This window comes from Lampris incognitus, chromosome 19 (assembly GCF_029633865.1).
Source record: "Lampris incognitus isolate fLamInc1 chromosome 19, fLamInc1.hap2, whole genome shotgun sequence".
Classification (NCBI taxonomy): Eukaryota; Metazoa; Chordata; class Actinopteri; order Lampriformes; family Lampridae; genus Lampris; species Lampris incognitus.
The window spans coordinates 23,423,195-23,451,114 of NC_079229.1; the positions used below are offsets into that span (position 1 = coordinate 23,423,195).

Consider the following 27,920-nt stretch of genomic DNA (forward strand, 5'->3'; position numbering starts at 1 on the left):
ACGCTCTTTACTTCCAGTATTTATTCTGTAATCCGATATCTTCTAAATGTTTTTCTTGTACATCCATGACCTTTTCATTAATGTTCTGATTGTTTGTTTTGTGTTAGTGTTCTGCCCTCTTTGGTACAATTTCCCTTTAGATCATGTTCTCTCCAAGCTGTTTCTCTTTATCTGGTGCTGCCACAGCCTAATTTCCCCACATGGATCACCAGAGGTTCAATTGTCACCAATCTTGGATAAAAATATTAAAAATGACAAAGAAATTAACATACATTTTATTTTGTACAAATGATAAAAATCTTATTTACAGGAAGTTTCAAATAATTAACTTGAAGGGTAATGTCAACAGCACCCAATACAATCCAGAGTTGTTCAGTTCAGACGGGTCTTTTTCAGCGTGGAAGTGTCAGTGACTCCTTTGCGTTTGCGGGAGGGAGTGGTATTGTCGTTCTCCGAGGTAGACTCAGTCAGGTAATACAATTCAATGAGTGGTGCTGGCTCCTGGAAGGAAGAGACACACAGAGCAGTCAATACAAACAAGCGCCAACAAATTGCCCTACTTTTGATTCCATTTAATTAGGAAATACTGCTCAATAATCATCCATCAACAAGGGTAACCAATGATTAGCAATAATAAACAGTTTTCTTGCAAACCTGCATGAGGTAGTCTGCAATGTACTCAGGCTTCAAGCATGTGACACCCTGGGATGTCGCCTCCGCCACATCCACCCGAAACTCTCCCGGTTTCAGCCGACCAAAGTCTGCAAACAGGTGAGTGGCCTCCTTGTATAAGGACGAAGTGGGACTGGGTAAAACCTGGAGAAAAGTTAGAGTGAGGTGAGAGATGGGGCTTAGCATGGGAACAGTAGATGCAAATCAGAGTCGCAACTGATATGCCAATGAGTGCATAAGGAATATGATGTGGTTATATACCACTGAGGAAATTCTATACAGGATTGACACACAAAGTGTAGGACAAAACATTACAGGACTGCAGATACAGTGCTGATGCACTGTCCTATATAACATACTAAACAAAAACACTATAAATATTAACTATAAATTGAAAGGCAAAATAATCATTCCAGGACAGCAGCTCAAAAGCACTTGTTGAAAAGTAATAAATATAAACAAAATTAACAAGCAAACACGAAAAAGGTGCTGATGTGTAGCCTGGCATGCACCAACACGACAAATAAATGCTTAGAATCAACTTCATTTGAACTTAAAGATATTCTCAAATGTGCAAGTTGTTTTCCATCCATTATCCAAACCGCTTATCCTGCTCTCAGGGTCACGGGGATGCTGGAGCCTGTCCCAGCAGTCACTGGGCGGCAGGTGGGGAGACACCCTGTACAGGCCACCAGGCCATCTCAGGGCCGCAAGTTGTTTCACTGGAAAATAAATCTGTCTGGCTCTTGTTGACAGTGTTGAGGGGGCAGTCTAAAACATAGTACATCTTTGACTCCATTTTAAGGAAAAAAAAGGAAAAAAAAGTGATAATTTATATGTTCAATATGTTGATTTCAACTTTTTTCTTTGGATCCCCCCCCCCCTTTTTTTCTCCCCAATTGTACTTGGCCAATTACCCTATTTTCCAAGCCATCCCAGTCGCTGCACCGGTACATGTGGAGTCGCCAGCCGTTTCTTTTCACCTGACAGTGAGGAGTTTCGCCAGGGGGATGTAGCGCATGGGAGGATCACGCTACTCCCCCCTGAACAGGCACCCCGACTGACCGACCAGAGGGGTTAGTGCAGTGACCAGGACACATACCCACATCCAGCTTCCTACCCGCAGACACAGCCAATTGTGTCTGTACGGACGCTCGACCAAGCCAGAGGTAACACGGGGATTTGAACCGGCGATCCCCGTGTTGGTAGGCAACGGAATAGATCGCTATGCTACCCGGATGCCCGATTTCAACTTTTTTAACCTCTCCACAAAGAATATCAGCATACGTTGTCAGGGCAAAACCAGCATTTAAGAGTGCTGACATACTGTTGTGCAGTTATTATTTCCATTCAAAAAAACGGTTAACAAATTAATAGATGGTGACAGATATGACATGACAAAGTAACAGCAACCAACCTTGGCTCCACCTGATTGCAGTAATCGCCTGAATCCTGCTTCTCTGTTCTGATCAATGTTCAGTATGACTGCCCAGCCACTGAAGGCTCCCTGAGGACAACAACACCAGTGCTAGCTTAGGGGAAGAAATAGCTAACATGGCAAACAAATCAACACGAAAAGGAAATGGAGAATGCTGTACAACATCAATGCAACAATAACTGAGCTCAAGCTCTGCACCAATTATGCTTGAAAAAGCTTGCGTGTACCTCCTGGTCAGAGCGGCCTTGCAGGGCTTTTCTCCAGCGCATGGCAGCTAATGCTAGTCTCTTCTGCTGGGAGGTGATGGTGGGCAGGGCATCCAGAATGGAACTATTGCCCCACTCATACTCATCCTCCTGAAAGAGATACAGAATCTTCCACAAATTAGATCAGTGAGCCAATGAGCTTGATTTCTACAAAGATGCATACTTTTTCTCCCCAATTGTACCCGGTCAATTACCCGACTCTTCCGAGCTGTCCTGGTTGTTTTGTCTCACAGTGTTGTTTTCGTTTAGTCATATTTTTGTCAATAATAAGATGAAATCAAATAATTTTTAATATTGTCATGGTGCAGGGGGTTCGTCTAGTTGTCGTTATCGTTGACTACATTGAAAAAAACTTCGTCAATTAGCATTTTCATCAATAATTTCGTTGACGAGATTAAAACTGTACATGTGGAGTCGGCCAGCTGCTTCTTTTCACCTGACAGTGAGGAGTTTCACCAGGGGGATGTAGCATGTGGGAGGATCATGCAATTCCCCCCAGTTTCCTCTCGACCAGGCACCCCAACCAACCAGAGGAGGTGCTAGTACAGCGACCAGGACATACACCCACATCCAGCTTCCCACCCACAGACACGGTCAGTTGTGTCTGTAGGGACGCCCGACCAAGCTGGAGGTAACACGGGGATTCGAACTGGCGATCCCCATATTGGTAGGCAATGGAATAGACCACTACACTACCCAGACAACCCTACAAAGATGTAAACTTATTCTTATTCAGGGAAATCAACACTAGCCACCAGCCAAGTACAAGCAAACTGGTTGTGCCCTATGAGGCTGCAATGTCTGTCTGATCTTTGTGCCATTTTGGTTGGTATCCATCCATCATTTTGAGGACGTTCTGTTCTAAGAATCTACTAAGGTGGAAAAATAGTCTACGTAGCTGCCAGATTCTTCTTAGCCAGAGGTAGTAAATTATATGAGGGCTGATGTTCAGTCCCTGACCTGGATGAAGTGACCCACGGAGCGACAGGCCTCCATGTAGGAGCGGTGCAGGATCCATTTTCCAGCAGCCATTGCTGCCAGGTACTTCTCATTACGCAGGGGGGTCCCGACGATAATGTGGGAACAGCGGGGATCAAAAGACTGCTTGTCAAGGACTATACCACCTGCAAGGAGCCAAACATGGTAGAGAAGGGACAAGAAGTTCAAAGCCTGAATCATATTCAGTATGCTTCAAGTTATTCTTAAAAAAAAAACACACACACACACGTTGACTCCAGACCCCATGAAAAAAAATGCTGGAGGCTACCAGAACCAAAAAAAAATCAGTTATGTATTAGACCTCTGCACAAGTTGCTTCCCATTCAAGTCTCTGAACAAGATGCCTAACTTCCTCCTCACTCCTTGTTATTTTGCTCTGGGTAGGAATGTCATCTAAATGCTTAACACACCAAACCAAAGTATTTCCATTTAGTATGAAGTCTTTCAGCAGAGAGCAGTGTTAATTTTGTCGATGAAAATTTTGACAAAAATATTTCGTTGACGACCCTTTTATTTCATGACTTAATTTTAATGACAACATAAATGAAAACATATTTTACAGTACAAATTACGACAAAATCTTAAATCATTGTGCACTGACGAGAAAATACCAGACAAAATTCCATGCCCTCTTTCAGCACACGAGAACCTAGGTTACGCCGTACAATTCAAAACATTGGTTATTTTTCTTGTTAACCAATCACATGATCATTTCTAGCAAACTTTAGGCATTCATTTGTTCATGATGTATGAAAGAAGCACGGTAAGTCAGTAACACATTCTCACCCTAGATAATTAAACATATATTTCAAGGTATGCTTACCTCTAAAAGGAATTTTTACAGCTAGAATGTCATTCAGCAAAATCAGTACCATATAGTATCATAATAATTATGACTAAACCATTGACTAAAATTAGACTACAATTAAAACACAGGTCCACTGACTAAATCTTGACTAAAACAAAGCAAAACAAAAAGACTAAAATGTGACTTTAACCTACTACCATTTCCAGTAAGCGACTAAGACTAAAACTTAATTTAAAATTCTTATCAAAATTAACACTGGCAGACAGTAGTGCCACACACCACTGTGATATGTGCCCTTTCTACAGCAGACTGGAGAACCTCATGCCATTTTAGCCTCGGTAAGAAGGTAGACTCACCAAGCTCCTCTATGAGCTGACTGTAATCAATGCGTTCCTGTGGGCTGAGAGAAGAGAGCTGGAATCTTGGTGGCTCCTGCTCTTCCTCACACTCCTCCTGTGAGAAATAAATAAATAAACAAGGTTTGAGGTTGAGAGGTCTGCTAGCCAAACCCAGGGCTGCAGGTCCAGGGTTGGGTCCTGGTTTTTCATGTGTATCATTGAACTGTGTAAAATAATGCTACACAGTCTTAAAGGGTAATAACTGTAAACATTAGCAGTTGGCTAAATCAAATCAATTTTATTTGTATGGCCCAATATCACAAATTAGCCTCAGTGGGCTTAACAGTAACACATCATCCTGTCCTTAGACCCTCTCATCGGATAAGGAACAACTCCCTAAAAAAAAAAACCTTTAACAGGGAGAAAAAATAGGAAGAAGCCTCAGGGAGAGCAACAGAGGAGGGATCTCTGACACCCACACCTTACCCAAGCCTGTCAAATTAACAGAAAACATTTGGCCCTGAGTGAAGTCTGACGGTCTCAAGTAGAGTGGTGAGTCTGTGCTCACCTCTGCTTGAAGGTCGAGTGTTTGATACAAGGTGGGTGTTTGATACAAATAATGTTGATACCTGCTTTTGAATTTGTCTACACTCATGTCTGTTTGTGTATGTTTAGAGAGCAACAAATTACTTCACTCCTGGAACTGGAAGTTGATTAGCAATGAGTCAGGTACACCTTTCAATAAATGCTTTTAAAACACAGAAAATATCAAGTTGAAAAAACAGAATTCAAATACTGTATCAATGAGTTTTCTGATGAAGATAATCTGCAACGAGACTATGAAAGGGCAGCAACTTCACGTTCTACAAAGGTCTTCGCTCATTTACCTGTGGCTCTGGTGGTACCTGGGGATTGGCAAGCGGAAAGGCTATGCTGGGGGCTTTGGGAGTCAGGATGTCATTCTCTGGCTCCTCTACAGCAGGAGTCATGACCTTCCTCATTTGCTGGTCGATGACATCACATGCAGCTGGGGATAGGTTAATTGGTAAGTAAAATTAATTGAATGCTTTAGAGCTACAATCCTGAGTAGAGATTTGGGGGTTTAACACCAATGCAGTTCAGGACCCAAGGATCACCTTGGGTGTCAGTAAATTGAACAAAATTTTCTGTCACGTTTCGTGATAGATAATTATTATCTCTGAATATGACAACTTTCAGGATTGTAGCTTCAACCAAAAGATAAAATTTAAATATATTGTCTTTATAATCCATGTGAGCAAAACATCAAGCCAATATCCCAATATGTGCGAATTTAGGAACAGAAAATGATTCTTATGCATTATAAGATCCCCCCCTTTATATATTATGTGGCTTTTTAATTAGTTTAATGTGACTACTTCCTTTTAAGGGCATAGACACACAGATACATAAAGACTTTTGACTAGGCTCAGTACAAATTCCAGAAACCTGTCTTACCCATCTCCACCAGCTCTGAGTCAGTCATGGAGTATTTAAAATGACAGTTGTTTTCTGGTTGTGGAGTGGAGGGTGCAGGCATTACAAGGGGCTCAAAGTGTTGTGAGGGGCTTCCCGGCCACTGTAAATTGTCAGCCAGCTTGGCCCTCTCTTCCCTGGCTGTGGGGTCATCCCAAACAATTTGTTCAGTCTGAGATGGCTCTGTGTTCAGGTCCAGAGCTGCATCCCTGGATACCCTGTGGCCCAGAAAGAGAGGATTTAGTATGAACTGGGACTGAGACCCACACAGATGATTTTTCTTTTTAAATTAATACCAGCATTAAAACAACAATCTATGTAAAGAGAACACTGAAAAAAGCTCAACTGAAGCTGATGGGGGGCCTTTAAGTGCCTGGCCACAAGGGCACCTCACTAGTAGTTCTTACTTCTCCTTTACCCCAACCCAGTCTGTACATCCTGCCCCAAAATAAACTTGTCAAACCAGGGTTGGTATTCACCCTCTACACACACACCCTCTTATTCTATGTATATTCCTTGATATATGTATATATTTTTAATATTTTTAGCTGATCTCATGTGAAGCACATTGCATTACCATTTAATGTATGAATGTACTGTTTAAACAAAGTGACTGGCTGTTGGAGAGGAGAGCGGAGTCAATTCTATTTACTTTGCCTGCTCATAGTTTCCCTATCTGACCTAGGGAATCAAAGCCCATGTCTAACATCTAGGTAACCTTCAGCCCTGCAATTATATTATGTGCACAATTACAGGTATGTGGATTTTGACATAGACCAGCAAGATACATGAGTGTTTTCTGGCAAATGCACCTCCCCCCTACCTCAGAGCCTCTAGAGTGCGTCTGCTCCCACTGCGTCCAACCCGGCGCCCAAGGCCATCGGGGGTCTGGAGGCTCGAATCGGCTCCGCCTGAGCCCATCCTGGACAGTCGGGCTGAGGCTCGCCTCCCCGTGGTCAGCTTAGTGGCTGACATGATCTCCTGCAGCTGTCTTTGCAGGTTCTCGCTCATTTCTGACATATCTAAGAGAAAGGACAAGTGTGTCAAGTGGTTGTTCAGTTCATCATGTGTAGGAACTATTTGGGGTAAAATGAGGAAAATGAGCAAATGCAACCCACCTTCTGTCTTTGTTGTGTCTAGAGATATCTCTGGTACTTCTCCGTCACTTACACAACGGGACGATGTGGCTTCTTCTGTGGCTTTGTCTTCAGGCTAAGGAAGAGGAATAAAATCAACAGGTATCAATAAAGGCCCTCTGTTTTGGCTAGTAGATGCATGTACTAAGTATCATTTAGAGACAATACCGTTCCAAAAGTAATAATGAAAACATATTTCAAATGCACCGTTCCTTTGCCAATTTGTAGACCATTTTGAAATTTGCACATTCTTAGTGGTCAGAATAAGGAGCAAGCATGCACAGTTCTCAATTTTTCACTAGTGAGAATACTGGAAAAAACTAAGGTATAATACCCTCTTAGTGGTCATGTAGCCTATGACGTCTGTTCTATACAATTTAATAATGTTACACTTGCTTGACCCCCATAGAGCAAGAGTTGTTTGGGATTTTCCCCCACATGCTCTTCTTTAGGAAGTCAGAGTATAGAGCCAGTGTCTGAACAGTGGTCCTGGAGCTTGTAGGGATTCAGTGACTCGCCGCAGGATACTTCGGCAGTATGGATGTTTTGCCAACTTGTTCTCCCTTCTCAGTGCAGCACGAGACAAAAACGGGCAAACTACAGGATTTCAGACCCACCTTGTTGTTCCGAGTCTCCTTGAGGTCCTTGATTTGGGACCGCGAGAAAGGTGGTGACCTCTGGGTACTTTCAGGCACCTGGCTGAGGTTCAGGCTCATTTTGGGGTTGTAGGTGAATGGATACAGAGACTCTGAGACATGCCTCTGCTCTTCAGCACACTGCAAAAGACAGCACCAGCTAGTTGTTAGAGCAGGCTTTACACAGACACTATCAACAAGTGCATTAAAATGGACCCTTTTTCAAATAATTTTGTAATTGAAACCATGAACAGAGGACTACCTTTTTTGCCTGAAAAATTAGTGCATCTTAGTAAGCAATTTAATGCCACTTAGTAAGCAAATGTTGATAATGGTGCAAATCTCATCCATGGGAGATTGTATACAATGTAAATGTTAAATGCAGTACAGTATAGACAGCATATACACACACACACACACACACACACACACACACACAGTTAAGGTCAAAACTATTAGCCCCCTTTATGAAATCGAACAAAACCTTAACTTTTCCATGGAAATTACCATAACCAAAAGTGTTTATAGTTTAATTGCTTCCAAAAGAACAAAGACTTCTTAAGCTTGATTAAGATATTTTACTGATGCGCTGAATTGAAACAAGAAAAAACAAAAATGACAAGGCCAAAAGTATTAGCCCTCTGATAATTAATAGTCAACAGTGTAACCTTTCTGACTCACAACTGACAACAACCTCTTATGATAGTTCCTAACTAGGTTGGCCCATGTCTCTTTAGGGATCTTAGCTCATTCTTCCATGGCAAATTGTTCCAGCTCATCCAAATTGCGTGGTTTTCGAGCATGGACATTAACCTTGAGCTCCCGCCACAGATTCTCAATAGGATTGAGATCTGGGGTCTGAGAGGGCCACTGCAAGATCTTGATTTTGGTGTCTTTCAAAAAGTTTGGGACCAACTTGGATGTATGCTTCAGGTCATTGTCTTGCTGGAAGTCCCAGCAGCGACCTAAAGCTAGACTGGCAGCATATTTCTTTACATTATCCTTCAAAATGTCAACATAATCTTCTTTCTTCATGAACCCATGCACCCAAACAAGGTTCCCTTGCCTGAAGAAGCAACAAAACAGCCCCACAGCATTATGCTCCCACCACCATGTTTAACTGTGGCAACTCTGTTTTTAGGGTTGAAGGGTTTTTAGGGTTGGTCCCCCCTTTGAAGCTATAATAGCTTCCACTCTTCTGGGAAGGCTTTCCACAAGATTTTGGAGTATGTCTGTGGGAATTTTTGCCCATTCATCCAGAAGAGCATTTGTGAGGTCAGGAACTGATGTTGGACAAGAAGACCTGACTCGCAATCTCTGTTCTAGCTCATCCCAACGGTGTTCGATGAGGTTGAGGTCAGGGCTCTGTGTGGGCCAGTTAAGTTCTTCCACACCAAACTCACCCGACCATGTCTTAATGGACCTTGCTTTGTGCACTGGGGCACAGTCATGCTGGAACAGAAAAGGTTCCTCCCCAAACTGTTCCCACAAAGTTGGAAGCATACAATTGTCCAAAATGTCTTGATATGCTGAAGCATTAAGATTTCTCTTCACTGGAACCAAGGGGCCTAGCCCAACCCCTGAAAAACAACCCCATACCATTATCCCTTCTCCACCAAACTTTACAGTTGTCACAATGCAGTCAGGCAGGCAACGTTCTCCTGGCATCTGCCAAACCCAGACTCGTCCATCAGACTGCCAGACAGAGAAGCGTAATTCGTCACTCCACAGAACATGTTTTCACTGCTCCAGAGTCAGCAGCGTGCTTTACACCACTCCATCGGACGCTTGGCATTGTGCTTGGTGATGTAAGGCTTGCATGCAGCTGCTCGGCCATGGAAACCCATTCCATAAAGCGCCCGGCGCAGTTTTTGTGCTGATGTTAATGCCAGAGAAAGTTTGGAACGCTGCAGTTATTGAGTTAACAGAGCGTTGGCGACTTTTACGCACTATGCGTCTCAGCACTCGTTGATCCAGCTGTACGACTTTACATGGTCTGTCACTTCGTGGCTGAGTTGCTGTTGTTCCTAAACACTTCTACTTTTCAATAATATCACTTACAGTTGACTGTGGAATATCTAGCAGGGAAGAAATTTCACAAACTGACTCATTGCAAAGATGGTATCCTATGACAGTAACACGCTTGAATTCACTGAGCTCTTCAAAACGACCCATTCTTTCACAAATGTTTGTAAATGCAGACTGCATGGCTAGCTGCTTGATTTTATACACCTGTGGCAATGGGTCTGAACGAAACAATGATTAAGAGGTGTGTCCCAATACTTTTTTCATATATATATATATATATACATACACACACACACATACACACATACAGTATAGACAGCAATGTTTTTGAAGTCTTTGAAACATTTTCAACAATTTTGCTTAATACTTATTTAATGTGGCCCTGTGATAGCCTGGCTGCCTGTCCAGGGTGTCTCCCCACCTGCCACCCAATGACTGCTGGGATAGGATCCAGCATCCCCGCAACCCCGATTGGGATAAGCAGTTTGGATAATGGATGGACGGACAGCAATGTCTTTCACTTTGGTTCCACGTGGAATAAAAATTGTCTTAAAAAGCAGCAGCCATTACAAAGTGTCATGGTTGTATTGTTCGGGTTTCCCATTTTATTTTGAAGGCTCACTGGTCTTGCCATTTCTGTTCCTGCTCCTGCTTTGCTCACCTGTTTCCCGTTCCCTGATTGGCATGCCATTTCGGTTCATGCCCTGCTCACCTGTTCCCCATTTCCCTGATTGGCTCCCCAGTAGTTATAGTCCCCCTGGTTGCCCTGTCTCGGTCAGACTGGTGGTCATCAAACCTGCTCCTGGAGAACTACCATCCTGCCGGTTTTCACTCCAACCCTAATTTAACACACCTGATTCTACTAATTCCCGACTTACCAAGACGTTGATTAACTGAATCAGACGTGTTAAATTAGGGTTGGAGTGAAACCCAGCAGGATGGTAGCTCTCCAGGAGCAGGGTTGGTGACTGTGCATCATGCCTTGTCCTCAAGCCTTCCTTGTCATTTGTACCTTGCCTGTTGTGTGGACTTTTGAACCCCTGCACCATTAAATCATTGCTCTATCCCAGCCTGTCTCTGCTGTCTGCATTTGGGTCCTCAGTTCCTGCTCCCAGTGTGACGCAAAGATAATTAACGGAAAGACTCGTATTAGCAATGACAAAAAAAAAAAAAAACAAACATTGTTTTGTTTCAAGAGACAGGCTTCTGTTTTGAATGTGCATTGAATGAAGTTTTCATGAGACCGGTATGTTTTTATTAATCACGTCATAAACCACTAAAGTGCTGAGGTCAACAGATAAAAATAAAATGACTCAAATTTGCTGACAACCATTGTTATTGATCGGTATCATACAATCAGACCATCATCAGGAAGTCGTTCAAAACATGAACATATCTGGTGAAGTTATTCTGAGGCAGAGTCTGCGCCTTAGCCAAGAAAATGCACGATATCAAATGTTGTTTCCTCTGTTGAAGAATTTGAAACAAAAATTTGAAATCTGAGAAAAAGCTCCCCAAAAAAGTGACAGCTGTATAGAAGCCATCAATGGAAAGAAAAATGTTCCATCTCTTCCTGTGCAGTGCTCCATCAAAAATACCGGTAGTCTAGATATCGGGATAAGTTTAGATTTGAGACTAGGAAAAACTTACAGCTTGTAGCCAGTGGTGGGACACAACATGCAGCCCTCTTTCCTTCACCGCTCTGTACTCTCGTGTATTGTCCCCCACCCGGCCTTGGTAGATGTAGTGGGTCACAGTGTCGTCACAAGACCACCTGAGAAAATTAAATATAATACTTTATTTTGAGAAAAAAAAACTCCCATTGATGTTAACATTTATCAGCATAAACACTTATACTTAGTCACCTTAAGTAACAATACTGCTTTTTTTTTAGAATAGAAAATGCCAGTCACATTCTGAGTTAACAGTATGAACAAAGCAGGGCACAGTATGTGTATTAACATCAGATGCTCTGTTAGACTGGTGAGCATGATTTTCTATCATAAAATAAACAAAAGTTATATAAAGAACAATTGATTTATCCATCTTGGTTTCAATTCTTCTGTGTGTATTTTGTTCACCAGTGGCAAAGAGAGAATTCATAGTTATGGCTTTTGTGAAAGACAAAGAAGAGAGACACAGGAGTCTCTCAAATGGTCAGCTGCCCATGTAGAGTGAAATCCAACTTCCTGTTCTTTCAAGACTGACCAATTCATAAAAAAGCCACCTCTGGAAAAAAGTTAAATTTCTCTTGGGCTTTAGAAAATGCTCTGGGCCAAAGCTAGGGGCAGCTTTTTCCTGAATCAGCCATCTTCCTCTGTCTTTCAGCTCCTTCCCAGTGCCTTTAATATAAAAAAGGGGATGACGGCGGAACTGCAAAGAATACCTGAAGTCTGCTCCCAGTGAGGCAGCTATGGCATAAAGTTCACTCTGCATCTTGCTCAGTTTCTTCCCCACACAGATCACCACACCAACCAGGGGACTGGGTTGCTTTCCTTTGGTCTAATCATAAAAAAATAAATAAAAAGGGGAATGCTTTTGTATACAGTATCTTTAGTGATATAAATACTGTATTTCCCAGACTATAATTCACTGTTTTTTTACTTGTCTGGCTGGTCCTACAATTTATGTTTCAAATCAACTTATACAATGTAATTTTGTTGGATGAATGCACTGCCTTTCAAATAAGGCCACTAGATGACAGACAATTTAATCTTGTGACTCAATTGAAAATACTGTACTGGAGGACTGCATTGGGATTGGGATCCAGCTGACGGTTTTAACTTTGCTGCAGGTGGGAGCGAGCAGTCAAAAGATAAACTGCAGGTCCCAGGATTTAGCTAGTGCCAACCAGAAGGATGGAGTCAACAAATTAAGTTGAAAAGAAGATCAAAGCAGGTCATTACAATATAAAAGAAAAGCAAGACAAGTCTGACATTTGGAAACATTTCTCAGTTACTACTGACAAAGATAGAAATGGCTGTACTTTAGTGGTTGTGACAAATGTACAAAAGTATTGATCTACAATGGGCACAAATCTGGTACCTCTGGGTTGAGGCAACATACCTGCCCTGGTCAAAGTAAGCTCTCCTTCAAAGATAAAGCACTTCTGCCTGCACATATTAAATAAGATACTACCAAGAAATGTGTCACACTTTGCTGTAGAGACATTCAGCCACATGACTTCGTCGCCAGAAAAGGCTTTGATGACATAGAATAGAAAGCCTTTATTGTCATTGTACATAAAACAACACTGATCGGTGCATTAAAACACAGGGAAACAAAACAGAACAGAAAAGGTGCTGTTGTCCCTGTACCAGTATATACTGAGGTCACTGTGGATTTCTCTACTAAAGTCACCAGGTAAACCTCCCGAACTTTTAATGTATGTGATTCTGAACATATAACAACTTGAGGATTATGCTATGCAATGGTGTTATGCTAATTAGCCTGAGTTGAGTTGTGTATGTTATAGTGCATGTCTTCAAGAGTGTGTTGTTGCTGTTGTTTACACAGTGAAAGGATTTACCCGATGTTCTTATCCAAACAGATTGTATAAGCAGATACAGTGGCTTGCAAAAGTATTCATACTGCTTGAACTTTTCCACATTTTGTCACGTTACGACCACAAACATTAATATATTTTATTGGAATTTTATGTGAAAGACCAACACAAAGTGGCACACAATTGTGAAGTACAAAGAAAATTATACATGATTTTAAAATTTTTTTACAAATAAAAAACTGAAAAGTGCGGTGTGCAAAAGTATTCAGCCCCCCTGAATCAATACTTTGTGGAACCGCCTTTTGCTGCAATTACAGCTGCAAATCTTTTGGGGTATGTCTCTACCAGCTTTGCACATCTAGACTGAAATTTTTGCCCATTCTTCTTTGCAAAACAGCTCAAGCTCAGTCAGATTAGATGGAGAGCGTTTGTGAACGGCAGTTTTCAGATCTTGCCACAGATTCTCAATTGGATTTAGGTCTGGACTTTGACTGGGCCATTCTAACACATGAATATGTTTTGTTTTAAACCATTCCATTGTAGCCCTGGCTTTATGTTTAGGGTCGTTGTCCTGCTGGAAGGTGAACCTCCACCTCAGTCTCAAGTCTTTTGCAGACTCCAACAGGTTTTCTTCCAAGATTGCCCTGTATTTGGCTCCATCCATCTTCACATCAACTCTGACCGTCTTCCCTGTCCCTGCTGAAGAGAAGCACCCCAAGAGCATGATGCTGCCTCCACCATGTTTGAGAGTGGGGATGCTGTGTTCAGAGTGATGTGCAGTGTTAGTTTTCCGCCACACATAGCGTTTTGCATTTAGGCCGAAAAGTTCATTTTGGTCTCATCTGACCAGAGCACCTTCTTCCACGTTTGCTGTGTCCCCCACATGGCTTCTGGAAAACTGCAAACGGTACTTGTTATGGTTTTCTTTTAACAATGGCTTTCTTCTTGCCACTCTTCCATAAAGGCCATATTTGTGCGGTGCATGACCAATAGTTGTCCTGCGGACAGATTCCCCCACCTGAGCTGTGGATCTCTGCAGTTCGTCCAGAGTCACCATGGGCCTCTTGGCTGCATCTCTGATCAGTGCTCTCATTGCTTGGCCTGTAAGTTTAGGTGGACGGCCATGTCTTGGTAGGTTTGCAGTTGTGCCATACTCTCTCCATTTCCGGATGATGGATTGAACAGTGCTCGGTGAGATGTTCAAAGCTTGGGAAATCTTTTTATAGCCTAACCCTGCTTTAAACTTCTCCACAACTTTATCCCTGACCTGTCTGGTGTGTTCCTTGGACTTCATGATGCTGTTTGCTCCCCAATATTCTCTTAACAAACCTCTGAGGCCGTCACAGAACAGCTGTATTTGTACTGAGATTGGATTACACACAGGTTGACTCTATTTAGTCATTAGGTCAACATTCGATCATTCAGCAATCATCAGGCAACTTCTGAAGGCAATTGGTTGCACTCAGAGAAAAGGGGGCTGAATACTTTTGCACACCGCACTTTTCAGTTTTTTATTTGTAATTTTTTTTTTAAATCATGTATAACTTTCTTTGTACTTCACAATTGTGTGCCACTTTGTGTTGGTCTTTCACATGAAATTCCAATAAAATATATTTATGTTTGTGGTCGTAACGTGACAAAATGAGGAAAAATTCAAGGGGTATGAATACTGTAGCAGATTGAGTATCTTGCTCAAGGATACTTTGACAAAATACGCTGGCTGCTTTGGAGACTGAAACTCACCTAATGATTACAGGCCAGTATCTCTAACTGCAAGGACTCTGCCGGTCCATATGTGTATGCACATGCGTTTTCTCACCTCCTGCTCAGACTTCTTGCTGAACTCAGGGCTGGCGGTGAGGGTCTCCATGTCTTTGGCATGGCTACGGGTGCTGTTAGCCAGAGCCACCTGAAAGTTCCTGTTTATGACATCAGTCAGCGGGGTCTCCATTTTATCCCCTGGCTTAGACCTCCCAGCCGGAGTGTCCAACATTCCTAGTGCATCCTGAACAAGAGGGACAGCAGGACTTTTTACATTTAAAAGTTTAGCAACTCAATTTATGCAAGAAAGGAAAAAGCTCAATTTCCTAAACTAACAAATTTAGGAGCCACCAACAGTAAGGAATGTAAGCATTAAGGATGTATTATGCCCTAAAACATTTCTGTGAATGTAGAATGATTAATGCAGATAAAGTGACTATAGACCCTTTTAGAGCCTACATAATGATTATGTCAGGGCGTCAGCTGGAGGCAAAACAAAGCCAGAAGTGGTAACATTAAATATGAATCATGTCCTCAGGCAAGCGTACATCATCTAGCTAACGTTAGCGAACATGTCTTCATGCTGTTTTTGGGTGCCAGAATTGAAGAAGTAATAAACTAAACTTGAAGTTTTATCGCATACCAGCTGCCACTCCCAGTCAAAAAGATCGGAGACAACTGTGGTTAAACGCGATAAGACGAAAGGACTGGACTCAGGAGATCATCAAAAATGGTCGTGTTTGTAGCACACACTTCATATCAGGTAAGTAAGGTAACGTTAAACTATACTGTTGTCTGTTGTAGGTATGGATATGTGTCTAAAGGTTTGTCATGCCCATCTGGTCCCATTGGTTAATGTTAACTTTTTCAAGTAAGACTCGTGGTCCCAGGGAGAAAGCAACTACATATTCAGAAATACGGGTTTCTTCGTCAGCTAGCTAGCTAACGGCTTCCCTTAAATGTCTCTGAGCGGAATGTTTTGCCTCCAGCTAAGCTCCGCCCACAAAAAAGTCAGTATGTTTACTAACAGAAAAGGGGTCTATAGGAAAGCATATGGGATTCAGTGTAATAAAGAGGATATCAAAGAAGGTTGAACCAGTTCATCTTGATACATCAGATACGTTTCATCACTCAACTAAGTGACATCTTCAGTCTAAACTGACTGCAGGTATCTCCACCCCTTATAAACAATACAGCATAATCAAGGCTCAGCGTTTTCAGTTTTTACCGATTTTCACCGAAAAACACCCAGATTTTTTAAAAGGAGCAGCAGATCAGTTTAAACCAATTATCACCAGGATTATATGTTTCCACAGATCCAAAAGTTGTTCTTGTTCGTGTGAGGTTATGTAACAGTGTCCTCTTGTGGCGAAATTCGGCATGCTGGATGGCTTTGAAAAATAAAAACCGAAAACGCTGAGCCTTCAGTACAATACAGTTGCATAACAACCGAAACCAATGACCAGTTTCATATGCAAGAATGGGTGTGACCATTAATTAGAGCTTCAAAGGCCATGTATACTATTCACAGAGGACTAGGGAATGTTGCAATCACAGCATTGTAATATGGCGACAGATGTATAACGACCAAAACCAACGACCAATTTCATATGCAAATATGGGTGTGACCATTAACTAGATTAATGCCCGAAACCAACGACCAGTTTCATATACAAATATGGGTGTGGCCATTAACTAGAATCCTCTGTGAATAGTACACATGGCCTTTGAAACTATAGTTAACGGTCACGCCCATATCTGCATATGAAACTGGCCGTTGGCTTCAGTCATTATGCAACTGTGTTGTTTATAAGGGTGGGGATACCTGCAGTCAGTTTAGACTGAAGAGATCACTTAGATGAATGATGAAATGCATGTCAATAAATGTTGTATCCAGATGAACCGATTCAAACTTCTTTAATTTTCTTACTTGGATTATTGAGCATGCATCGAGACATAAAGAGGATATCAATTACTTAACCAGAGCTCAAGTATATTCAGTATCAGTGGGAAATTAAGAGTATATGCTGGCCAAGCAGGAATTATCAGATGTCTCTCAAACACCACAGTGCAATATACTGCAACTGGTATGTCAGTCTACATTGGTCCTGTACAAAATAACCTATAGCATCGAGCAGTGTTTCCCAACCCAGTCCTCAAGGAACCCCTATCTTGCAGATTTTCTTTGCAACCCTGAATAGGTTCCTGTTTGTAGTTATTTAACCAATCAGCAATGAATTATGTCAGATGTTGCACACCTTGCATAATTAAGTGCTGTGAGATGATTGGTTGAGTAAGTACAAGCAGGGCTACCTATGCAGGGTTACAAGGAAAATCTGCAGGATAGGGATTCCTTGAGGACTGGGTTGGGAAACGCTGGCATGGAGTTCTTGCACTTCTCTGTTTGACAACCCTGCATGAGTTAATGGCTCAACCTCCCATTATTAATCTATAAACCTCTTGAATGTTTTTTGTCTGTTTTTTTTTTTTAATATCATTAATTCTCTACACTTTTTGTCAGTTTTTTTTATAGCTTTAATTCTCTACACTTTCTTTTCTTATTTACCTTATTTTTGCTGCTACTGCTGTAGAGTCCAATTTAATTGTGTGGAATTTAAACATTTTGACACCATCAGTGACACTGACCTTAACGTTGAAAGAGGGTCTGAAAAGCTGATCTCTGCTGAGGAAGCGGGAGGGTGTGTCCAGCTGCAGGGGGACCTCCTTCTGAGTGTAGTTTGTTTTGCTGCTGCCCTCCTGGCCACCTACAGGAGTACTGGGGTTCTCTTTAGGCTTCATCTGGTCCAGTAAGGAATGGAACACCTTGCTCTGGAAGCGGCCCACGTCCAACGGTGTGACTGCCTTGCCACTTTGGGGACCAAGTAAAGGGATCTCCGGCGAGGAACGAGCTGGAAGTGGAGGAGCAGGCATTGCTGGCTTCTGTGAACCGCCAACAAAACTCTCATCATCCCCGTCTACGGAACAGAGAAATCAGGCTGTATCATTCTTTGGGTGCAGGAAGTCATGTTAAACACTAGTGTTTTCAGAACATATACATTGTCCCTATCTAAGCAATAGCGAACAGAGATTTGCAATTGGTTGGTCTAAGTCAGTGGCAGGCAACTAAACTGAGCACAAAAAATAAGGAAATGTGTGTTTGGTAGATTATTTCTTTGTTGTAACAATGCTTTTTGGCAAAAAATCTTATATCAGGCACCTGATTGTCAGCACCTGGGGTACCAGAAGCTCAAAACAAGAGTCAACAGCAACAGCAAAATAAGCTGTTTGTCATTGGCAGAGAAGATTTGGCAAATTTTTCATAGGCGCAATCCACACACTCAGCTCTGCTGCTCATCCCACAAATGCATGTTCCTTACAAATGTGGCACCATTTAAAAGGGAAATAAACAGGCTTTCCAATGGTATAAGATTTATTGCCAGGAAGCATTGTTACAACAAAGAAATAATCTACCAAACACAAATTTTCTTACTTTTTGTGCCAAGTATATACACACCATTGTAGGGCTATATATCATTCACATCACGATAATGATACATATCACAATATAGCACATTTTCTATAAATTCAACAAATAGTTTATATAAAATGACCACATGGAAAGGCCTATTTCTTATTACATTTTGAATTACATACTCAACAAATAAAAGGTACTTACTCATATTTGATTATTTTTCTCCTTTTATTTAGAACCTTTGCGCAAATTTTCATTTGAGCATTCATCTATAGACTCTCTCCGTACTGTTTGACACGATTCTTGCATAGGTGGTAAAAGAGGCTAGTGGTGTTTCAGTCTGTTGTGGGGACCGGTGTGCGGGATATTTTGCCAAGTACAGTCTTCTGGTCCATGTCAGACTTTTCATACCCAAACCACGTCCATACGATAGACGTAGCCCCTCTTTTAGGTACAAGCTCCTAGTTTTGTCCTGGCTGGTCGGAGTCCTGTTCTGTATTATGTTCACTGTCCTCAATGTTTGTTTGTATTGCCTTCATACAAATTTCCTGCCTGCTTCCGTGCTGTGCCAAGAGCGGAAAGGGCCACCCAAATGACGAAAAATATTGCCATAAAGAGTGTGATTTGCAACACAATGAAATAAACGACAGTTTAATATGAAACGACAGACGTTTTCTATCATCAAACGATATATATCGTCATATTGCACAGCTCTATTCCATTAAAAGCTAAATATATTCATATCTTAATTTCAACAAAACGCGACGTTGGGCATCCGGGTAGTGTAGCAGTCTATTCCATTGCCTACCCACACGGGGATCACCGGTTCGAATCCTCATGTTACCTTTGGCTTGGTCGGGCGTCCCAACAGACATAATTGGCTGTGTCTATGGGTGGGAAGCTGGATGTGGTTATGTGTCCTGGTCGCTGCACTAGCGCCTCCTCTGGTCAGTCGGGGTGCCTGGGGGCAATAGTGTGATCCTCCCATGCGCTACGTCCCCCTGGCGAACCTCTTCACTGTCAGGTGAAAAGAAGCGGCTGGCAACTCCACATGTATCGGTGGAGGCATGTGGTAGTCTGCAGCCATCCCCGGATCAGCAGAGGGGGTGGAGCAGCGACCAGAACGACTCGGAGTGGGGTAATTGGCCAAGTACAATTGGGGAGAAGGGGGGGGGGTGTCACACACACACACACACACACAAAAAATGACACTGAATCTGCTTATTTACTCTCCTTTTTGAAGCAAAGGTGTGCTACATGGTTAAACTGGATAGTTTACTGATTTAAAATTTGCTTACAACTGGCCTTCCATGGCACATGGAGTGTCCATCACCAGTCTAGGAAATGCACTGTAGTATTATATCTAGCTAGCAGTTAGCTATAATCTAATGTAACCAATTCTTTTAATATATTTACATCTGTCATATCCCACATCAAGCTCAGGTTAAATTAATCAATCAAATGTATTTGTGAATGTCTATTGAAGACCAGAGGCCTCTCACTAACCTGGAGACGGTGGCAAGTCAACCAGAAAACGTTCCTCCTCAGCCCTCTGGCCTCTCTTTGCAGACTCCAGCACCCAGCGCATAGTAACAGGAGGCAGGCCCCATTTCTTCGCTGCCTGATACTTGGTGCCCGCTGGGCTCTGCAAAACTAGGTGGGTGCTGGCCAGCATGCCTTTCTTCTTGTTGGCCATGCGCACAAAGAAATCTTGAACGCTATAGAAGGGATAGCAGTGAAAGAAATTATGAAATTATCTGCACACTATAATTGAAGCTCCCTTGTTTATTAGTAAGCAACGCTTTGACCAGAATGCCTAATTCTATGCTACTGTTAAGTTGCACAAACTGCTTTGCTGGAGGGGGGTGAGTGAGGGGTGTTTAGTGGACACCAACTCATTTCAGGTGGGTGGAACACCTTCAAATGGGTTTGGTAGGGTAAATACTAAAAGATGTGTAGAGGGGGCAGGTTACTTGAAAAATGGTCTGGTAAGTTGGTGAATTGGTATTGTGATGACCTTCCAGCCAAACATTTTATTTACATTCATTTGACTTTGTCTGGCCCAATAGCCAGAAAACAAAGCAAAATACAATGGAATTTATTTGATGCAACACAATAGTCAAAATGAGAGTCACTCTAAAATTGTAAGCCCTACTAGAGCTGATCATAGAACATGCCCAGGGGCAATGGAGACGCTTGGAACCAAAATTTCCCTGACCCGCCAGATCTAAAAATATTCTTCAGACAACATTGCTCCAGCTCCTAATCTTTACACCCTTCAGCCTGCAGATAGAGTGTACGTGATGATACTGCCAAGTAGTCATACTTTGCACCAAGGTGCTTGACCAGCTCCACCAGAGACTCCCTCTCAGCCCCGGTGAACTGGCTGACAGAGAGGACACAGCCTGAGAGAGGAGAGCATCCTTCCATCACAGGAACAGGAGTGAACAGCGGGTTGGAGGAAATCTGCAGAACATGCTCCTTTTCCACACACATGTTCTGAAAGATAGGACAAAGACATTACCAATAGGTAAGACCTTCGACTAGACTCATGCTACACTACATAACCAACAGAATCATTCAGGAGTTCATCCTGAAGTTAATTCTCTGGGTTATTATAAACAGAGTTATAATCACAGACAAGAACTTACTGATCTACAGGATGACAGATTTATCTGACAGTCTGACAGGGAAATTCAACTGTCACAGCAGCAGCAAACTTGTAATTCCATAAGACATAAAATGCTATAGAAAAAGCCAATTGTTACATTAACCTATAATGGGTATCCACGTGAAGCCTATACTTTGTCTAGTCTTCTCTAAACAAACCCAACATTTGGCACTATTAGCAACAAACTTTGTAGTTGACCAGTAAAATTGTAGTAAATTAAATAAATCATATGTGAATCATACCAGCCAGGTATCAGTGACCACCTCATCCACAGTGGCCTCCACCTCACAACCCAACAGCGGTACCACAGCATAATCTACCACTGCACGTGTACGGCCCACTAGCACCTTGCCAGCATTCTCTGTCACCAGCAGGGAGAGTTGGGCCTCAGCCTCAGTTTCGAAGCCCACCAGGATGAAACGTTTACCAGCAAACAGGCTTGCCTCACTGGCTTCTTGCAGGGTGGAGTTTGTGTCTGGTTCATTGGTCTGGTCTGGGCACCAGCGAGCAGTGTCAACAGCTGCACTGCTGGACCTCCTATTTGTGCTGCCCTCTGCTGGTAGGGGCATTTCCACTTAAATTAAAAGTGAAAAAAAAGTTATATTTACTGCTATTAATAAAAATGGAAAAAACATTTTGTCAGACCAGGGATTCCTGCTTCAAGACAAAGTCCTTTAAAATGTCTTGTTGGATTTAACTGAAACCATGACAAATGCACTTGATCTGCAATACATTTATGGTCCTTTAAAGTATGAATGCAAGAATTCTCTTGCTTAAGATATTGTGATGCAATTGATCAAGAGTAGATACTGAATTGTTGAATTACAACACGAGTTTATGTTTAGCTGTTGAATTACATTAGTGTTGTAAATGTCTTCATCAAAAACATTTTCACCAGTTCAATAAATGCAAAACATGCATCCCACAGTAGAATGAAAGTGCAGGACATTATAAATATTTATGAAAGGACAATATATACATGCAACAACACACATGATTATCACAAATTTACTCTACTGTGCTGTAGATTCTTACCTACAGTGCGGTCTTCATCCATGTACTGAGACAGCAGGTCCTCTTCTGCCCTTCTCTGCCTGGGGGTGGTGGGGCTGGCAGCAGGGAGAGCAGCTGAGGTAAAGCTGGGTCTGGACGTGGTGGTGTGAGAGGCAGGCTTTGCTGCAGCAATGGGAGCAGGGGGCAGACAGTCAGGATGGAGGTAGCCCTCTTCTGCCCGTAGGGTGCCACTGGAGAAGCTGTCTAGAAGCCACTGAACTGTCACCACATGGGGCCTGGGAAATGACATGTATGGACATAAGGACATAAGGATTTTAAGCATCGACGTGTCATTTATCCTGTGTCAACACTGCGGGCAGTTGCACTCTAGTTAGCACTACTGCCTCACAGCAAGAGAGTCCTGGGTTCAACTTCAGCCCCTCTACATGAAATTCCCGTGTGTGTATTCATGCTGACTTCTTTTGGATACTCAGGTTTCCTCCCACAATCCATAGACATACAAGCTTGGTGAACTACAGACTAAATTTTCTGATGGTACGACAGGTGCGGGATCATTGGTGTGAGCCTAGTGATGGACTGACAATCTGTCCAGGATATCACCCTACCTTTCACCTAATGCTCATTAGGACCTTGGTTGCCTGATTAGCCAACTTACTGCTTCAAACCAAATTTCTCATTGGGGACAATTAATTCTGGAACTTGAACTTTGACCTTAATCTGATGACAGATAAACTAATTAGCTGATCTACTATTACTACTACTACTTTCGGCTGCTCCCGTTAGGGGTTGCCACAGTGAGTCATCTGTTTCCATCTCTTCCTGTCCTGTTTCTTCCCGTCATGCCAGCCACCTGCATGTCCTCCCTCACTACATCCATAAACCTCCTCTTTGGCCTTCCTTCTTCTCAGCTTCCCTGGCAGCTCCATATTCAGCATCCTTCTCCCAGTATATCCAGCATCTCTCCTCCACACATGTCCAAACCATCTCAACCTTGCCTGTCTTGCATTATCTCCAAATCGTCCAAACTGAGTTGTCCCTCTAACATACTCATTCTTAAACCTGTCCTTCTTTGTCACTCCCAATGAAAATCTTAGCATCTTCAACTCTGCCATCTCCAGCTCTGCCTCCTGTCTTTTCATTAGTGCCACTGTCTCCAAACATAGCTGGTCTCTCAACCATCTTGTAAACCTTCCCTTTAACTCTTGCTGGCACCCTTCTGTCGCAAATCACTCCTGACACGCTTCTCCACCCACTCCATCCTGCCTGCACTCTCCTCTTCACCTCTCTTCCACACTCCCCCTTACTTTGAACAGTTGATCCCAAGTATCTAAACTCATACGCCTTCGTCACCTCTACTCCTTGCATCCTCACCATTCTGCTGTCCTCCCTCTCGTTCACGCATATGTATTCCGTCTTGCTCCTACTGACTTTCATTCCTCTTCTCTCCAGTGCATACCTCCACTTCTCCAGGCTCTCCTCAACCTGCACCCTACTCTCACTACAGATCACGATGTCATCTGCAAGCATCATAGTCCACAGAGACTCCTGTTTGATCTCGTCCGTCAACCTGTTCATCACCACTGCGAATAAGAAAGGGCTCAGGGCCGATCCTTGATGTAATCCCACCTCCACCTTGAACCCATCTGTCATGCCAACTGCACACATCACTGTCACACTGCCCTCATACATATCCTGCACCACTCCTACATACTTCTCTGCCACTCCCGACTTCCTGAGCTGATAACAGACCATATTATTGGGGCAAAAGTGAGAATGCAGAGTATGAGAAATAACAAATAAGCAAAGGTGAGCACTCCTTCCCCGCATCTCAGGACCTCAGACCTGTGAGTAGTCCTGGACAGGAAGCTCTTTAGGTCATGGTCTGGCTCTCCCATCACCACGTGTGTGAGTTCTTCACTGAGCAGGTTCAAGCACAGGCCACCTGCAGTGCTCACCAGGCGACGTAGCTTCTCCAGTTTCTTCCCTGGTAGGCCACACAGATACAACTACAGAAAAAATATGATTTGTTAAATAAAGACGCATGTCTTTGTTTCATAACTTCAATCAGAATTTGAGTGTAAAAAGGCGAATTTGTTTATCTATCTTAAACCAATAGGATTAGCATCCAATCCATGTTTAACAGGGTCAATAACATTGCAGTCAAAGTAGAGGCTATCTTCTATTGCAGTTAAAGTGGAGGCTATCTCCCATTTACCTTACAGCCATCCAATATATCATCAGAAGGGCAGGAGGCAAGATCAAGACTTTCTATAGGGTCTGGAGCTTCTAATCGACTGAAGGTGCCATTGGTGAGGGCTGTGTCGTTTGCTGTCATACTGACATTCACAGAGATGTTGCTCAACCCCAACACAGACAGACCCTCTGAAGTGGGAAAACAAAAATTTCCTTAAGAATTCATCATATTACTATGTACTCCCGTTGTTACAACACAGATCTAAATCTCAAACTCTGAGCAGCTTGGCATGTGAATGCAGATGCATACAACTTAAATGATACTAAGGGGACATAAGACATTATAAAACCCAAAACATAGACAATGGATCTATAGCACACCCTCCTTCTTGTTGGTACCAGTTGGTGTAGAAGTATGTGGCCGGCCGGTCCTTGGTGCCCTTTGTTCCACTGCGTAGCGGCTCTCGTCTTGACAAAAACCCTTTTCTATGCTGTCAAACAACCACTGCAAAGACACGCAGTACACGTTCCACTTTTTTGCACACTCATACTTCTGACCTGCAAATGGATCCAAATATTCAGAATTATACTGGTGATGCAGGCAATATTAAGGACTGCATGATTATGATTAAAATAATCCGATTACACTGATATCTTTATCAAGGTGATTATCCATGTCTATAATGGTAACAATGATTTTACTGTACTTTTTGCATTGTATTTCCAATTCTTGGCTATTTTCAAGGACAGTAAGCATTCGAATAGCAATCAACCTCCAATAAACCAGAATTCAACAAATCTTGAATAAAGAAAACTAAAGGCATGACATACCTGCAAAAAAATAAACTCTACAGCCCTAGTACGAATTAAGACATTTTGAAACAGATGCACAAGAAAGAATGAGGGCTAACAGCCCTTGACTTATTAATTCACCTGTTGGCTCACTAACAATGAGGTGAGTGCACTCGCTCATTTTGAGCTGACCAGTGTATTCAGCCCCATGCTGCTGGCAGAGCCGCTGCACCTCTTTGCGCTCGACACTGGAGAGGCCAGTGACACAAACTGTACAGCCAAGGAGCACAGGGCACAGGTGCTCCTCCATGGGCAGGTCAGTGTACCTGAACAGACTGAGAGAGGGAGAGTGAAATGATGGAAAAGAGGCGTCACTTAAACAAAACTTTTTTCCTAACAATTGGATAAAAACTGATGCATTTTAAAGCAAAGTTTGTGACTTTAATCCTTTTCTGATGAATTGAGAGCACTTCTAGTGTAGATTCTATATCTTAGGGATAGGAAATGATGAACTTCATGATAAAGTTCAAGATTTCTAATCTAACCCACGAATAACATTTTGTATTTCAAATATTCCTTAATTCTAGTAGATTCAAATGTGTTTGATTTCTAAATTTGACTCCACTTAAAAAAAAGAAGTTGTGATGGAGGCAGGTTGCAAAACATAACACGGATATCACAAATCTTTACTGTAAATACCTGTCCTGTGATTTCTCCCAGCAGGTTTTGACCCATGTGGGCAGAAGGATGGGTTTACCAAGGCTGGCAGCTACCAGGTATTTCTTGCTGCCCACTTCACCTGCTATCAGGTGGGTGACAGACGTATTAAGGTCACGACAGACCTTTCCACCCATTAGCTGTATAAGGTCCATCACTTCTGTCTGTACATGGACACAAACATACACATCACACTATGTTGTCACGGTTTTGAGAATATTATACTAACCCAATATATTCCAAGTTCCTATATTTAAATCACCAAAAGCACAACAGCACTGCAAGTATCCTGAGAAGTTACACTTGCACAAAAAAAACCCACACTCAAACTGCAGTGAAAAGTCAGACCAAGGAACTGCAGTTGACTGACCCGTGCTGCCTTGTCCAGACTGGTGCAGGAGCTAGTGACATCAGCCATGGCCATATTATAGATGGGCTTTTCTGCTCTGGGAACACAGCACTGATGCTGCAGACAATATAACACCACCAGTGGACTCACCACTCTACAGCCAAGCTACACACAGTGTGAAAATGAAGAAGAAACAAAAAGCAATTGTTAAAAAACACAACCAGCGGTGTGGCTGAATATACACTTTCTGTGATGTCCATGTAGGATGAACATTTAAAATGTTCAAGTTCTTTTATTGTCAGATGCACAACAATATAGTGTAGCAGACATTGCTGGCAATGAAATGCTTAGGCATTAGTTCAAACTCAAAAAGGTAAAGAATATGACATAACAGGTTAAGCTGAAACTAAAAATAAAAAAATTAACAATATAAAATTACAGTATTTACAATCCAGCATGAGAAATTAAAAAATAAAAATAACTAAAAAATAAAAAGTTCAGTGTTGATGGGCCAGAGAAAAATCAACTTGAGTGTAAACTATAATCACACCTTAAAATCTAAAATTCAACAGCTGACATGAAAATGTATGGGAGTACTGAGCTGAGACCTTCTTGCAGTGGTGGAAGGCAGGAGAGGTGAAACTGCTGAAGACAAACAGAGACTTGTCTTTATGGTCTTGCTGGAGAGCAACATCCTCATCAATGACCTTCACGTATTTCTCAGACTGCAGCTCCAAGACGGCCTGTATGGAAAACAAAGCAAAAAGAAACATCAACAAAAAGAAAGGGTTACCATCTGTGAAATGCCAGTCTGACATTTCAACATATACCAGAACCAATGGGGTTGAAATTACTTCAGTGAAGCTTACCTCATAAGCCTTTGCAGCACAATCTGTCTTTTGTCCTTTACTTTCTACAAACTTCACAATGAAGCGTTCTCCATCTCCTGTGGACATGGTTTATCTGCATTTGCAAGAGTGCAAAAACGGAAGGATTGTGAGCCGGCTGAACTTAGCATTGACGACTAAGCTTAATAGATACATTCAAAACTGCGTCTTCAATTAGCTATTCAAACAGTAGTCAACAGTTACCTTGGCCTTTACTGCTAGCTGCTACTCGGTCTCTTCCTCTAATATATTTTACAGTATCAAGTGTTCTATTTCTCCAGTCGACAAGCGCTCCAGTTACTACGCAGAATCAATACGAGCTAAATATGGGTAATTAGCAAGCACACATTACCGTATAAGAAATAATAAACTAAAGGGAGAGACAGTGTCCCGCTAGATGGACAGAAACATAGCTGGTATAGTCGAGAGCAGAGTACCGTAGTTTGGGTCAGCTTTGAACCGAAGGCAGAGCTACAACTAAATGTTTGGCACGTCGTTGATATTCATATTAATATAACCGAAAGTGCATCTTTGTCAACTGAATGGACACCGAGAAGATAAATTATTAAAATGCAACCGGCTTATCACAACGTTTCGTAAGTTCCGGAAGTAATCGCATTGTTGTTTATTCGCGCCAATGTCGTCATTTCCGGTGTTACTACAGGTCCCCGGTTCTTTTCTTCTTCTCTTCTTGTTGGTGTTTATTGGCGGTTGGCACCCGAAATGTCGTATTACCGCCACCTAC

The 27,920-nt window shown here is 42.3% G+C and overlaps 1 protein-coding gene across 1 annotated transcript; it reads right to left on the reverse strand.

Moving 5' to 3' along the window:
* Positions 1 to 288: 288 nt before the first annotated feature.
* On the reverse strand, positions 289 to 27,445 carry topbp1 (DNA topoisomerase II binding protein 1). Its single transcript, XM_056299605.1, has 28 exons — positions 27,380 to 27,445; positions 27,158 to 27,251; positions 26,897 to 27,031; positions 26,310 to 26,453; positions 25,922 to 26,103; positions 25,364 to 25,557; positions 24,812 to 24,988; positions 24,453 to 24,619; positions 24,080 to 24,243; positions 22,259 to 22,512; positions 21,466 to 21,797; positions 20,879 to 21,051; positions 20,059 to 20,270; positions 17,727 to 18,055; positions 15,139 to 15,324; positions 12,201 to 12,316; positions 11,465 to 11,588; positions 7,769 to 7,927; positions 7,134 to 7,227; positions 6,839 to 7,037; positions 5,998 to 6,233; positions 5,409 to 5,548; positions 4,540 to 4,636; positions 3,337 to 3,500; positions 2,338 to 2,466; positions 2,090 to 2,179; positions 655 to 816; positions 289 to 501 (listed from the first exon to the last, which is right to left on the reverse strand). Exons 2-28 carry the CDS (start codon positions 27,242 to 27,244, stop codon positions 373 to 375), a joined length of 4,575 nt encoding a protein of 1,524 aa, XP_056155580.1. The 5' UTR covers positions 27,245 to 27,251; positions 27,380 to 27,445; the 3' UTR covers positions 289 to 372.
* Positions 27,446 to 27,920: the final 475 nt, after the last annotated feature.

Excerpts from the sequence above, each read along its gene's own strand:
- topbp1 (XM_056299605.1), bottom strand. The coding sequence starts at position 27,244 with ATGTCCACAGGAGATGGAGAACGCTTCATTGTGAAGTTTGTAGAAAGT. Across the intron at positions 26,454-26,896 it reads CCTTCCACCACTGCAAGAAG|CTTGGCTGTAGAGTGGTGAG; the intron begins GTCTCAGCTCAG and ends CACTGTGTGTAG. Across the intron at positions 5,549-5,997 it reads CTCAGAGCTGGTGGAGATGG|CTGCATGTGATGTCATCGAC; the intron begins GTAAGACAGGTT and ends ACCTATCCCCAG.